At 42.6% G+C, this 16,187-nt stretch overlaps 1 protein-coding gene across 4 annotated transcripts in view; it reads left to right on the top strand.

The window, feature by feature from the left end:
• The window catches only part of dapk2b (death-associated protein kinase 2b), a 161,634-nt gene that overhangs the window by 108,714 nt on the left and 36,733 nt on the right, over nucleotides 1-16,187 (top strand). For all 4 annotated transcript variants that reach the window (XM_063070947.1, XM_063070946.1, XM_063070949.1 and 1 more), the window contains 2 exons: nucleotides 6,601-6,739; nucleotides 7,884-8,010. In XM_063070947.1, the coding sequence (XP_062927017.1) occupies nucleotides 6,601-6,739; nucleotides 7,884-8,010 (266 nt within the window). The remainder of the gene's footprint in view (nucleotides 1-6,600; nucleotides 6,740-7,883; nucleotides 8,011-16,187) is intronic.

The raw sequence follows: 16,187 nt of genomic DNA on the forward strand, positions 1-16,187 counted from the left end.
GATCCATATGCTGCACAACCGCTGAACTAAGTGTGTAAATGTAGGAGGGGACTATGTTGAAAAATAAATGTGCTAGGTTTTCTAGAATTGACTCCTTCTACCTTAGGCCACGTACTTATCAATCACCTCTCGTACAAAGATTAGATCAGCTGTGTAGAAAGACTATGCCCAACGACAATTCATGGATTATCACATGAGTAGAGCAGGAGATAGTCATTTATGTCTGCACCCTATCCCACCCACATTCTGCACTCTGGACCCATAAGTGAGGTAAGTCTTATGGAGTGTCCACTTAGTGATCGGTCTATGTACCTGAAACTGAAATCCTGTAACTAAAATTAGCTTCACAAAACCATAACCTAGCCTTCAAAAAAACTCTTCTCTTTCAGCAGTAAACGCTCTGAATAGGTTTTCCTTTTCAGAAAAACCTTTAGTACTTCTAATTGAGTCTTTTAAATATGCTACCCGAGAGACTAAATTCAAAGCACTCCACTCAAACGTAGTAACATTTATATTCGCAAATGTAATCACATTTGGAAGGGCAATTAAGTGTAATTGAAATCTCCTTGTACAGCGCTGTGTAAAAACTTAGATTTCTGCTTACTGGGGATTACCTGGATTTTCCATTCTACTGTAGCCCCATAAAATATATCTCAGAGGAACTTGGATATTATAAATGCCAGTGTGAAACCTGAGTGGTGTTCAGCTTTTACCTTAATCATGTTATTATCCTGTGTGGCAACGCTGTTGTTAGTATTTGCTCTGATTACACCACACAAATTTTAGTAACCTGAGAGATTCCATTTGCTTGGTGCTAAAAGTTTTCAATATGTTATTAGTTTTTTATTGTTATGTTCTAGTTTTCATTTCAAAGACATACAAGTAGCACCAGTCCATGCAAGCAGGTATTTGATAAATGAAAACAGGATTGAAGAGGTGTTTTTTTTTAATCTCTCAAGCAAAGTCTTAAAAGAAGGGACAGGATGAAGACATTTAGTCATGGAATTGTGAATATCTTCAATGTACAACTGCCAGTGGAGTGCATTTCCCAGAAGATTAAGGGAACTCAAAGGAGAGCCCATGGAAAGATTTGAAATCATTGATGAGAACTTTAAAATCCACATTAATTTGGAGGTAATGTAGCAAAGATGGCGGTTACAGGTGGATAGGAGAATATCAATTAGGCAAGCAGCAAGGTTTAATGACTTGAATTTTACAGAGAGTGGAAAAATGGGTCCCTGCACAAGGTTCCTTTAAATAATCTTAAGAAGTATGAAGGCATGGATGAGGGTTTCAGCAAATGGGTTGATAATGCGATGTCATTCTGCCTTTGGTCTCCATAATGTCCTTTATCTCAACCCCTCCCCCCCCCTTTAACTCTATACTTTGCCACATCCTCAATTTTATTTGCTGCACTCATTTCAGAGGGTAGTTGGAGCAACCCCATTAGACGTATGCACGCTAAACTTCTTCCCCGCGAGCACAGATGTGAAGTAGCTGAGACCATAGGACAGTCTAGTTGCTTTAATCTGGTTGTTACCAAACTCTGCTCTTTATTCCAGAGTTCCTTTCACGTAAATTAAGTTCTCCGGTTGCTGTGGTAGAATTTGAGTTTGTAAATCATAAGGCCTGGCCTCTATCTAGTAACTAGATTAGATTAGATGAGATTATGAGAACATGCAGTCCTCTTTTATTAATGCATGCATTAAGAAATGATACAATTTGTTCCTCCAGAATGATATCACAGAAACACAAAACCACATAATTATAACATATAGTTGCAACAGTGCAAAGCAATACCATAATTTCATAGAAGAACAGAGCATGGGCACAATAAAAAAAAATGACAGTTAATTAAATGACAGACCCATAGCAGTCTAGGTTGAGCATGGTGATCAATGGTCTAAACTGATGGTCTTATAAATGTTAAGGGGAACATGAGTCAGTTGAGGGAAAAGATCTGGTTGAAAGGGGGAGCAGGCACAGAGGGCTGAATAACCTGGTCCCACATGTGCGTTGTGTTCTTGTGTCCAAAGCTCAGAGAGGCTCTTGGAGATGCTGGTCTGAGTACAGGGTGAGGGCGAGGACAGCTTATGTTTTTGAAGTCACATTCTAGGTCTGATCAACGTGCCTTCTATACAGGCCACCGGGAGAAGGTGCGAGTTCCACGTGGACAGTCCGGAGGTCAGGATTGAACTAGAGTTGCTGTAATTGTAAGGCAGCGGCATTAACTGTTACACCACTGTGTTGTACTAGACATGCAGGCTTAGTTTTAATTAAAAGCAAAGAAAAGCTGCAGATGCTGGAAACCTGAAATAAAACCCAAAAGCATCAAAGATGCTTCACAGATGCTTCACAGATCAGACAGCATCTATGTACAGAGAAAGTGAGTTATCGTTTCAGGTTGGCAATGATGAAAAGTCCTGAATCATCAACTCTGTTTCTCTTCTACTGATGCTGCCTTGCCTACAGAGCATCTCCAGCAATTGTTCACTTTCATTGGAGCCAGCCATTCAATAAAATTGACCAACAAGATGATTGGTGTATACTGGACCAGTGGTCGCCAACAACCGGGCCGCAAAGCATGTGCTACCGGGCCGCGAGGAAATGATATGATTTGGCGATATGACTCAGCTGCACCTTTCCTCATTCCCTGTCATGCACTACTGTTGAGCTCGAACGCACGCGAAGTCATTATGCACGCGTCATCCATGTCAGCGCAGGAAGAAGATCAACTCCTCGAGCATGCAAATACCGGCCGGCTGAGAAGTATGTTTGACATAACATCTCTGCTGGCATTCTGGATCAAAGTCAAGGCTAAATATCCTGAGATAGCCATGAAAGCACTGAAAACGTTGCTTTCATTTCCAACATTTTTCTGCGAAGGGGAGTTTTCTGCATTGAATGCAACGAAAACTAAATTGCGGAATAGACTGGACACAAGGAACCCCCTTCGAGTATCGCTGTCTCCCGTCACCCCTCGATAGGGCCGTCTTGTTGCAGGGAAACAAGCCCAGGACTCCCACTGATTCAGCGATATTGGTGTGATGCAGTGATTTTATATGTTCATATGGAGAAAATATGTGCTGTGAGTTTAATATCCAAATGTTACTTAAAATGTTATGATGCTATTGACTTACTTGTAAAACCATATAATAATTACAACACAGAAACAGGCCATCTGTGCCCTTCTAGTCCGTGCCGAACGCTACTCTCACCTAGTCCCACCGACCTGCACTCAGCCCATACCCCTTCATTCCTTTCCCGTCCATATACCTATCCAATTTTTCTTTAAATGATAATATCAAACCTACCACTTCTACGGGAAGTTCATTCAACACTTACTTCAAGCTCCCCTGTCCTCCCCTGATAATTGACTTATCACTATATTCATGTGTGGAAAATATGCGCTGTGTGTTTAATATTAAATTCGTTAGATAAACCCTTTTAGAAACGAAATTGAGTGTATTAGCCATTTATCACTTATATTCTGGTCGTGATTAACACCCCCCCCCCAATAGAATCGCCGAAAACAATTTATAGAAGGAGGGGTGGGAAAAAAACCTGTAGGTCACGCAGGCGCACTGGTGCCCGCGCAAGGCTTTATGGTCATTCTAGTCTTTCTAGGGGTAAACTCAATGTATTCGACTGCTACTCTTGTCTGTTGGCAACCCTACCCTGCCCCCCCCCCCCGGTCGGCCGGTCCGCAAGAATATTGTCAATATTAAACCGGTCCGCAGTGCGAGAACGGTTGGGGACCCCTGTACTAGACTCTGAAATGACCAGTCAGCAGGAGTTTCATTAAGTTCAATGGAAGACCATAGTCCCATAATGGATTGCAGACCTTGAGCCTCTTTATGGGGCTATTGAAGTTACCGCCATAAAACAAGGGTAAGAAGATTAGAAAATTGAAAGGAAAAGGCAACTTTTGTCTCAAGATGTACTGTAAGTGTTAAGTTTCTTCCCCCATGAGTATTGAACAAGGTTTGTGCTCCCATGGTGGGAAAATACTAGGTGCTTTGACATTAAACATATCTGGCAAAGGAGAAATTACAGTGCATGATGCAGCACTGTGATTGAAGAGCTAAAACTAGTCATCTTCTTGAGAAGGGTCTCTTGTCTAAAACTCCTTTCATTCTAAATAATTAGACTAAATGTTGCTCTGTCAGTATACAGACTCTTTTGTGTGTCATTAAATCTGTCTTCTTGTGAAACAAAACAAGTGAGTTGCTGGTCATTGTCCATCATCTCCTGCTCCAGGGTAACACGTTAACAAACAGAGTTAACTTTTTATCCTCAAGCAGTATTCATCATTTGTGAAGAAAGGTCACTCTGTTGACAGATGAGTATTGAAACCATCTATCTGAAGTTCTTTCATGCTAGTTTCATGAAGAACTATCTATCTTGCATTCAACTTCAGCAAGACAATATCTGAGATATATTTAAGTTGCCATAGGTATTTTAGTTAGTAAAATATTTGATTATGTCAAATTTTGAAAAAGGTTTTACCAATATATGGGCAAAAAGTATTGATTGTAAAAAGTTCTCATGCAAGTCATCAGCCTGAATCATTAGCTGTTTGACCTCCACATACCTGTATAGGATGACCTACCGACATTCCTCAGCATTTACATTTCATTTTGTCTTTTAACTGGCTCATTTGGCTCAAGAATCCAGTTCCTATCATTGTCCTTGTGTTCTTTCCTCCTGCAAGCTCCTTGTGACTTGTTCCCCTTCCTGCTCCCACCCCTTGTTGATCAAATATGGTTTATAACATTGTCTTCAAGAACACAGAAAAGTAAGAGCAGGAACAAGCCACTCAGCCCCTCCAGACTGGCCCATCATTCAGAATGATCTAATGATGATCATTCTTCCATTTTAGTTCTCCATAATGACGGATTCCTCGTACTCGAGCTTTTATCTATTCCTCCCTAAATATCTAGTGTTCTGGCCCCTACCACCCTCAGGAGCAAAGAATCACTGACCCCTGAGTGAAGAAATTTCCGCGGAGCTCAGTTTTAACTGCTCAGTTTCTTCTTTCATATCGATGTTGCCCTGTTTATTCAACCTGCAATTTGCAACAGCTGAAGCAGCAGTTTCAGTCTGAACAGAGAGCGGTTAAAAGTTCTCACTGGACAGTCATCACAAACGTGATCAGCATGGCTGGGGGATGCGACGAAGATATTGAATCTGGGGTGTTAGGCCTCAAATATGCGACAGTTGGGAAATTTCTGTGGATTTTCCTTTTGACCTCTAATTAGGACTGCGGAAAAAAAAGCTGCCCTGACCTAGAGTTTAAAGTCAAATTTCTTCCCTTTCACTCTTCAAATCATGGAGAATGATTGGCTGCTGGACTTGCTGTGGTTGTAAAGTAATTACAGAAAATGATGGGAATCTCCAAGCAAGTAAGTCCCAGATTTGCGGGGCCTGCTATAAATCCAAAACTGACTGTGTGACAGGCATCACGGTATCTGCCGAGAGACTGCCGAGGAATACGCTTGTCCAGTGGCACGCTCGTCAGATCTCGTGCAGGGCCAGAGGTTTCAGTGGCGAGTGAGGAAGGTGCTGATGCAAAGGAAAGGGGGATTGACAATGGGACAAGTGGAAAACAAAATCTGAGTGTGAGGGAGGCTTTAAAGGTTCTGCGATGAGCCTGAAGGTTGTTCGGGGTTCACTGCAAGGCTGCAGCATGTAATTTGAACCTGAGTGTGGAGTTGAAGATTTGAGTTGGGGACACAAGAGGGCAGATGCTGGAATGTGGAGCAACAAATATTCTGCTGGAAGAACTTAGCAGGTCGAGCATCCTCTGTGAGGGAACAAAAGTGTCAACAGTCCTGATGCAGGGGTTTGACTTGAAATGTCAACAGTTCCTTCTCCTCACTGATGCTGCTGGAGTTCCTCCAGCAAGTTGTGTGTTGCTGTCGGTTTTAATGCCGTGTTACAGTGAGGAGCTGGGCACTGGCTCTGTTTCTCCCTTGGGATTCTTCCTGATCTGCTGAGTATTTCCAGTATCTGCTTTTATGGTACCTTCACTCTGTCTACCAGTACTGTTCTGTAAATGATCCAGGATGTGGGAGCTTTGACCTTGGTGATAAAGTATGGCCAGGACATCAGTAGATAGCATTGGGCAAGAGGTGAAATTTCGGGCAGTTCCACAGGAGCTATGAATTTGATTTGTTCACCTGAATCTGAATTCTGTATAAAGCACTTGTATATGCTTGGATTATCTAAATACAACCATGAGGATGACAGGGGGATTTAGTTTATTGTAAATTGAAATTATATTCAGTTTAAATGTGTTTTCCATTCAAAACTTTTGCACCCTCCTGTAGTTTGTATCATGATTGTCTTGCAGTGCCTTTTATAACGATCTGTCATCCTGCTTGCTGATGGTAGTTCATCAGCCTGAAGCATCAACTCAGTTTCCTTCTCTGCAGATACTTCCAGATCTGGGGGGGGAAGAGTACAAGCTAGCAGGTGATAGGTGAGACCAGGTGGAGGGGGATGAAGTAAGAAGCTGGTTGCCTTCACAACCCACAAACAACAGTCAATTGATCCTAGTATGACACTGATTATAGAACTAAATTGTACTATTTCCAGGGTCTCTGGAGGGGAACTCTTTGACTTTCTCGCTCAGAAAGAATCTTTGAGTGAAGAAGAAGCAACAGCGTTTATTAAACAAATCCTAGATGGTGTGAACTACCTCCATTCTAAAAACATCGCACACTTCGACCTCAAGGTAGGTTCTCATTTTACTCCATCAATATTCTGGGCACAATTTGATAACCTTCAATATTTTAAGGTAGTGCCTTATGAATTTTTGATTATTCCAACAGCATAACCTTCATTGTACAAATTTAATTATGGCAGAGCTTTGGCCATATTATTGAAAATATACTCTACAGTTTTCTCTCTAAGGCTCTGTGGTTGAACATTCACCGCAAACATCATAGTTCTCACAGTTGCCGATGACACAGAAGGAAGGAGGCTATATGACTCATCGAGTCTATGCTGAATGTCAGAACACACTCACCAGTCTCTTTCGCCATTTAAATATTATTCAGATTTCAGTTTTCAATGAACATGTAATCTAAACTCCAGAATTGTTCTGAGGGGGTGCAGCTCTATGGGAGGTGGCCTGTAGATAATGTGCTAATCTTAGGCTTCATCTGACTGTTTCTATTCGCACGGCACCATTCAAAGGGAAACCAGGTTCCTCCCAAGTCCTGGATCTCATTTATCCCTCTGGTGATACTTCAGATAGTGGAGTTGTCTTACTATTCAATTCTGACCCCCAGTGCTGTCTGCATGGAGTTTCCACTTTTTCACCCAGCAGCAGCGAGTGTTTCTCCAGATGCACCAGATTCCTTCCACATCCTTAACAGGTGCTGGTTAGAGGGTTTATGAGGTAGGTTTATTAGTTTCAGGGGATGGTGAAAGAATCAGGGACTGGGGTGATGGTGCAAATAAGTATCTCTGAGAGAACATATTACAGGGGGAACTCTGAGAACCAGCATGGATGGTGTAGATGGAATTGCTTGTTACTAACTTATAATTATTCAATATATGGAAATTGATGAAAGAATATACTCTCTAACAATTTTTTAAAGTCTGTTAGGCATTTTGTTGCAAGTTGTATTGAAGGTAGAATTAAGCAAATAGATATGTTAGGAATTCCACTGATGGACACACTGTTCACATCACTCAGATGACCCGCACCTTCTGTACAAAGTCAGTAATTACCTCAGGGTGGAACTGTGAACCTTGGCATTCCCGTTGAATAGATTTACTTCAATATTTCCTAAAACTAAGGGTTTATAATTAAATTGGATTTGTTCTTAGCAGTTCAATTAAGAATCACCTTCTGAAATATTTCCTTTCAGCCTGAAAATATTATGCTTCTCGATAAGATACCTGTGCCACACATCAAATTGATAGACTTTGGCCTTGCTCACAAAATCGAAGATGGAGTTGAGTTTAAAAACATCTTTGGGACTCCTGAATTTGTTGGTAGGTATAGTTTTCATCGTATCAGCTCTAGATGAGGTATGTTACCGAATTAAATGTCTTTTATGGAAGGTATGTCAAACTAAATGTAGTCATATGGAGCAGAATATCAGAAGTCGTGTTGTAGAGTTTGCTTTCAGTTGTGTTCATTAGGAGTAAAGTATTCGATGTGGGAATGGTACAACGCAAGTGGAGTCGTGTCAGATCACATCTGATAAATGTCACATCATACGGCTGATGCATCATATGTCTGTCACATTGGATTCCTGACACACTGTATGTCTGCCCCATTGGATGGCGTTTCATCAGATGCCTGTCACATCTTGGTTGTCACGGACTTTATAAAGATACTCAGGGACAAGTGTGTTCCCACAAAATCATTCAGAGGTTCCCCAACCAGATGTCCTAGATGAATGAAGAGACCCACAACCTGCTGAGGGCTAGGTAAGGTTCAGGACTGGAGATCCAGGAAAGAACAAGAAGTGCAGGTTTGACCTTCGGAAAGCCATCTCACATGCAAAGTGGCAGTCACAGAGGGGTGCTCGACAGCTGTGGCATGGCTTGAATGCCAACAGTTCCTGCAAAGCAAAGCCAAGCAACATCAATGACAACAAGGTTTCACTTCCAGATGACCTCAATTTATTTTTGTGCTCATTTCCACCAACAGAACATGGAGGCATCTTCATGAACCCCCACAGCTCCTACAACCTGTGACTTCAGTCTCTTAGGCTAATGTGAGGGCATCCTTTAGGAGGGTAAATCCACAGAAAGTATCTGACCCAGATCGTATACATAGCCAAGTACTGAAGTTCTGTGCTAATCAACTGGCTCTAATGTTTACCAACACTTTCAACCTCTCGCTTATGTCTTGAGGTACCCACCTGCTTCAGGCAGGCTTCATTCATACCAGTGCCGAAGTAGAATATGGTAATCTGCCTCAAATGTATTGTACAGAAGCACTTACATTCATTGTGATGAAGTGCTTTGAGAGGGTGGTGATGAAACATATCAACTTCTGCCTGAGGAGTGACTTGGATCCACTCCAATGTGCCTGCGGTCACAAGAGATCAACAGCAGATGCCATTTTATTGACTCTTCACTCAGTCCGGAACATCCGGACAATGAACACTTGGAGATACAGCAGGATGCTCTTCATTGAATACATCTGAGCATTCAACACTGTCATCCCCTTGAAACACATTGAGTCCTGGTCTTTGAAACCTCCTTATGTAACTCGATCCTCAATTTCCTCAATTACAGACCACAGTCAGTACAGAGTATCTCCGCCACAAACATCAACCGCATTGGTGCATCACAAGGTTATGTGCCCATGATTTACTCACCATATACCTGTGATTGTGTTGCTCAGTGCAGCTCTAATGCCATATTTGCAGATCACTACAGTGAAATAGAACATTGACCAGTGACAAGTCCGGACACTGGAAGTTTTGAGAGGAGGGGATTTCACTCGGGTCCTCTGCCCAAAAGGGAGCAGCGGGTCACTACGGCAAAACAGAGCATCGAGCAGTGACCAATCCACATTTGAGATTGATTAACAAGAGCAAATTAAAGGAAGGCAGGGGCAAGTGTAGTGACCTTCATTTGAGACTTTGAGGCTTCAACGAAAAGAAGCTTCAATCTGAGAAAGCAAAGAAAAGCTCTAGGTTAAGTGTTTTTTTTCCCTTCCCTACTTTAAATCTGCTCAGCTAGGACAGTAGAGATGTCAGGCAGGATAGTGGAATGCTCCTCTTATAGGATGTGGGAAAGTAAGGAGACCTCCAGTGTCCCTGATGACTACAACTGCGAGAAGAACAGCTGCAGCTTCTAACAATCCGTGTTAAGGAGTTGGAGCTGGAACTGGATGAACTCCGGATCAATCAGGAGGCTGAGGGGGTGATAGATAGCGCATACAGAGAGGTAGTTACAGCTAAGGTGCAGGACACTGGAAACTGGGTGACAGTCTGGAAGGGGAAAGGGGTTGCGGAGCTAGCGCAGAATGCCCCTGTGGCCATCTCCCTCATCAACAGGAGGAGTTGACCTAAAGGGGAAAGTCACTGAGTCAGGCGCTGTGCCTTGGAAGGGAAGGGGGGAGAAGGGGCACGCTGTGGTGATAGGGGATTCATTAGTTAGGAGAACGTGAAGGAGGTTTTGTAGGTGAAAACGAGATTCTCAGATAGTATGTCGCCTCCCAGGTGCCAGGGTCTGGGATTTCTCAGTTCAAGTCCTCAGGATTCATAAGTGGGAGTGAGAACAGACAGAAGTCATGGTCCATGTGTATACCAGTGACATGGGTAGGACAAGTGACGAGGTTCTGCACAGGGAGTTCAAGGAGTTGGGTGCTAAGTTAAAGGGCAGGACCTCCAAGGTTGTAATCTCAGGATTGTTACCCATGCCACATGCTAACAGGGCCAGAACTAGGAAGATTAAACAGTTCAATGTGAGGCTAAGGAGTTGGTGTAGGAGGGAGGGTGTAACACTTCTGGCTCTCTTCGAGGGAAGGTGGGACCTGTACAGACAGGACGGTTTGCACCTGAACTGAGGGGGACTAATATCCTAGTGGGAAGGTCTGTTAGTGCCGCACGGTGGTGTTTAAACTCGAGTTGCAAGGGGAAGTGAACCAGCGTACCAGAGCAGTTGTTGGAGAGGTTGTGGAGACAGATGTTGGTAAGATTTCAGACAAAATTATGAATGAAATGGTTGAGCATAGTGTGATTAATGTCCTGAGTTCTGTATATTTGAATGCAAGAAGTACTGTAGAAAAGGTGGATGATCATGCTGAAGATGAGGTAGCTGGTTTACAAGCAATGTGCAGTGAGGAGAGGCTGTTGAAAGGGCAAAATTGCAGTCAACAGGTTGAGTTGCAGCATAAAAGGCAGGCAAAATCAAAAAGGGTGAATACAGGACCGAAGGTGCTGTAATCGAATGTGCACGTATATGGAATAAGGTAGATAAACTTGTAGCACACTTACAGCTCGGCAGGTATGATGTTGTGGGCATCACTGAATCGTGGCTGAAAGAAGATTATAGCTGGGAGCTTTATGTCTAAGGATACACGTTGTTTCAAAAGGACAGGCAGATGGGCAGAGGGAGTGGCATGACACTGTTGGTTAAAAAATGAAATCAACTCATTAGAAAGAGGTGTCATAGGATCGGAAGGTGTTGAATTATTTTGGATCGAGTTAAGTGTAGCTTCCTGGTAAGCCTCAGGCTCGCTCAGCTCGCTTTCGTCTAGGGGGAGTAGCCTTCAGCCCCACCAAACTGGGTAATCAAGTTCGTGTGGATGCTGTGTGATGTACCCCACCCTGCCAAATAACAGATTTAATGACAGATTAACCATATGCGATTAAATGATTACACTTTATAACTCTTACTTTGACTATGTAGATAGCAAAGGAACAAAATAAGAACTGTTTAACTGTTTTAAAAAAAAGAAAAAGGCGTCATTATTATTAACCAGTTCGTGCACACATCGTTGGAGCCCTTACAGAACTGGGTCCCCCTTCCTCCAGTCGATGTCCTCCGAACTCTGCCGACACTTGAATGGGACCAACCTCGGTGATCGACCAAACGCTCTACTCGAGACTGTCTTCGTCTCCTCTCCTCGCCAAAGACCCTGGGCCTCGGACTTCCGCTCAGGGTCCGTTCCGTTGCCCAGCTTACAGTATTGTGTCTCCTCTCTCTGTCCCCATCACGCCTTCTCCCCAAAACCCGCAAAAGCAATAGCTTACAGACACACAAGAAAGAATAACATCTATCCAATTGGTTAACAAATGAATACAATTCTCATTATCAGTAATTATAACCCAAACAAGCTGCTATAGAGAACCACTGTCTCAGCAGTTTACAGAACAGAGAAGCCATTTTATTATAACATAATAAAGAAGCCATTTTATTAGCCTTAGCAGTAACATAAAAGAAGAAACCCCTTACATAAGGAACTGCAAGGGTAAAAAGGCCCAGGTGGGAGTTGTATACAGATCCCCAAGCAGTAGTAAGGATGTGGCCTACAAATTACAATGGAAGATAGAAAATACATTCAAAAGGGTAATGTTACAATAGTCATGGGGGATTTCAATGTGGAGATAGATTGGGAAAATCAGATTGGTCCTGGATCCCAAGAGGGGGAATTTCTAGAATACCTGAGAGATGGCTTTTAGAGCAGCTTGTGGTTGAGCCCACTAGGATCGGCTATTCTGGATTAGGTGTTGTGCTATAAACCAGGGTTGATTAGAGTGCTTTAGGTAAAAGAACCCTTGGGGAAAGTGATCATAATATGATCAAATTCACCCTGAAATTTGAGGAGAAGCTAAAGTCAGACGTATCAGTATTACAGTATTAAAGGGAATTACAGAGGCATGAAAGAGCAGTTGGCCAGAATTGATTGGAAAAGAACACTGGCAGGGTTGACGGTAGAGCAGCAATGACTGGAATTTCTGGAAGCAATTCAGCAGGTAAAGGATATATACATCCCTAAGAGGAAGAAGTATTCTAAAGGCAAATGGACGCATTGGCGGCTGACAAGAGAATTCAAAGCCAACATAAAATCCAAAGAGACGGCATATGGTAGAACAAAAATTAGTGGGAAGTTAGAGATTGGGAAGCTTTTTAAAAACTAACAGAAGTTAAGTAAAAAAAAGTCATTAAGAAGGTAAAGATGGGATACAAAAGTGAGGTAGTCAATAATATTAAAGAGGATACCAAAGTTTCTTCAGATATATAAAGTGAAGAAAGAGTAAAAGAGGCAAGATTGGATATTGGACTGCTGGAAAACGATATTGGAGAGGTGATAAAGGGAGACAAAGAAATGGCAGATAAACTGAACTGCATCAGACTTCACTGTGGAAGACACTAGCAGTGTGGTGAAAGTTTCAGTGTCGGGTCGGAAAGTGTGTGAAGTTACCATTACTGGAGAGAAGGTTCTTGGGAAACTGAAAGGTCTGAAGGTAGATAAGCAGATGATATACACCGTAGAGTTCTGAAAGAAGTGGCTAAAGGGATCGTGGACGAATCAGTAGTGATCTTTTGAAAATCATTAGATTTGGGAATGGTTCTGGGAGACTGAAAAATTGCAAATGTCACTCCACTCTTCAAGAAGGGAGAGAGACAGAAGAAAGAAAACTGTCAGCCAGTTAGTCTGACCTCAGTGCTTGGGAAGATATTGGAATCGATTATCAAGGATGAAGTCTCGGGGTACTTGAAGGTACATGATAAAATAGGCCTTAGTCAGCATGGTTTCCTCAAGGAAAAATCTTGCCTGACTAATCTGTTAGAATTCTTTGAAGAAATATCAAGCAGGATAGAGAAAGGAGAATCGGTTGATGTTGTATACTTGGATTTTCAAAAGGCCTTTGACAATGTGCCACACATGAGGTGTCTAACAAGATACGAGCCCATGGTGTTACAGTAAAGATTCTAGCATGGATAATGCAGTGGCTGATTGGCAGGAGGCAAAGAGTGGGAATAAAGGGAGCCTTTTCTGGTTGGCTGCTGGTGACTAGTGGTGTGCTGTAGGGATCTGTGTTGGGATTGATTCTTTTTATGTTATATGTCAATGATTTGCATGATGGAATTGATGGATTTGTCACATGGTTTGAAGATGATATGAAACTAGGTGGAGGGACAGGTAGTTTTGGGAAAGTAAAATACAAAAAAAACTGAGGCACAAAGGGACTTGAGAGTTCTTGTTCAGGATTCCCTAAAGGGTTAATTTGCAGGTTAAGTTGGTGGTGAGGAAGGCAAATGTGATGTTAGCATTCATTTGAAGAAGACTAGAATATAAAAGCAAGGTTATAATGTTGAGACTTTATAAAGCACTGGTGAGGCCTCACTTGGAGTATTGTGAGCAGTTTTGGGCCTCTTATCTTAAAAAGGAGGTTCACAAAAATTATTCCAGGATTGAATGGCTTGTCATATGAAGAGCATTTGATGGCTCTAGGCCTGAACTCACTGGAATTCAGAAGAATGAGGAGTGACCGCAATGAAACGATGAAAGGCTTTGATAGAGTGAATATGGAGAGGATGTTTCTTTCCTATTGTGGGAGAGTCTAAGGCCAGAGGGCTCAGCCTCAGAAGTCCTTTTAGAATGGAGATGAGGAATTTCTTTAGCCAGAGTGGTGAATCTGGAATTCTTTGCCACAGGCAGCTGTGGAGGCCAAGTTTTTATGTATATTTGAGGCAGAGGTTGCTAATATCTTGATTAGTCAGAGCATGAAGAGATACAGGGAGAAGGCAAGTGATTGGGGCTGAGAGGAAAATTGGATTAGCCATGATGAGATAGTGGAGCAGACTTGATGGGACAAGTAGCCTAATTCTGCTCCTAAGTCTTCTCGTCTTAAGTTTGCTGATGACACAACTGTTGTGTGCTGAATCAAAGGCGGTGATGAATCATACAGGAGGAGATTGAGTATCCGGTTGAATGGTGTCACAAAAACAGCATTTCACTCGATGTCAGCAAAACCCAAGAGCTGATTATTGAATACAAGAGGAAGAAACCACAAGCCCATGAGCCAGTCACAAACTTACAGAGTTGTACTGTCTTAGAAATTTGCATCGTTGGTATGTCTCCAAAAGCACTGACAAACTTCTATCGATGCACAGTGGAGAGTATCCTAACTGGTTGCATCACCACCTGGTATGGATCCAAAAAGTCCACAGAAAGTAGTGGGTACAGCCTAGTCTACCCCAGGCAAAGCTCTCCCCACCACTGAGCATAGTTAGATGAAATGCTGCCCTCAGCAGCCATCCAGGCCACACTCTCTTCTCGTCACCAACATTGGGCCGGAGGTACAGAAGCTTCAGGTCCCACTCCACCATGTGCATGAATAGTTATCACCCTACAACCATCAGGCTCCTGAACCAGCTTGGCTAACTTTCATTCACAGCTCTGAACTGCTTCCAGAACCTATGGACTCACTTCCAAGGAATCTACAGCTCTTAATCTCAATGTTATTTTTTTTATTTGCATAATTTGTCATCTTTTCCACATTTGGGCAGGGGTGTGTGCTTAGCCCACTGCTCTACTCTCTCTATACCCATGACTGTGTGGCTAAGCATAGCTCAAATACCATCTATAAATTTGCTGATGATACAACCATTGTTGGCAGAATCTCAGGTGGTGACGAGAGGGTGTACAGGAGTGAGATATGCCAACTAGTGGAGTGGTGTCGCAGCAACAACCTGGCACTCAATGTCAGTAAGACGAAAGAGCTGATTGTGGACTTCAGGAAGGGTAAGACGAAGGAACACATACCAATCCTCACAGAGGGATCAGAAGTGGAGAGAGTGAGCAGCTTCAAGTTCTTGGGTCTCAAGATCTCTGTGGATCTAACCTGGTCCCAACATATCGATGTAGTTATAAAGAAGGCAAGACAGTGGCTATACCTTATTACGAGTTTGAAGAGATTTGGCATGTCAATAAATACACTCAAAAACTTTATAGTTGTACCATAGAGAGCATTCTGACAGGCTGCATCAGTGTCTGGTATGGAGGGGCTACTGCACAGGGCCAAAAGAAGCTGCAGAAGGTTGTAAATCTAGTCAGTTTCATCTTGGGTACTAGCCTACAAAGTACCCAGGACATCTATAGGGAGCAGTGTCTCAGAAAGGCAACGTCCATTATTAAAGACCTCCAGCACCCAGGGCATGCCCTTTTCTCACTGTTACCATCAGGTAGGATGTACCATCAGAAGCCTGAAGGCACACACTCAGCGATTCAGGAACAACTTCTTTCCTTCTGCCATCTGATTCCTGAATGGACATTGAAGCTTTGGATATTACCTCACTTTTTTTAATATACAGTATTTCTGTTTTTGCACATTTAAAATAATCTATTCAAGATATATAATTGATTTACTTGTTTATTGATTATTATTATTGTTTTATTTATTTTTTTCTGCTAGATTTTGTATTGCATTGAATTGTTGCTGCTGTTAATAAATTTCACATCACATGCTGGTGATAATAATCCTGATTCTGATTTGTAGTTTGTCTGAAGGAGGAAGAAACCAGAGTAAGAAGGTGGGGATAAGGGGAGGAGTACAAACTGGCAGGTGATAGGTGAGACCAGGTGAGGGGGAGGGGGAGGGGAGAGGTGAGTGGATAGGGGTGGTTGGGATAGTGAGGCGATAGGTGGAAGAGGTAAAGGGCTGAAAAGAAGGAATCTGATGGGAGAAGACAGTGGA

The sequence above is a fragment of the Mobula hypostoma genome, chromosome 18 (assembly GCF_963921235.1).
Source record: "Mobula hypostoma chromosome 18, sMobHyp1.1, whole genome shotgun sequence".
NCBI classification, from domain to species: Eukaryota; Metazoa; Chordata; class Chondrichthyes; order Myliobatiformes; family Myliobatidae; genus Mobula; species Mobula hypostoma.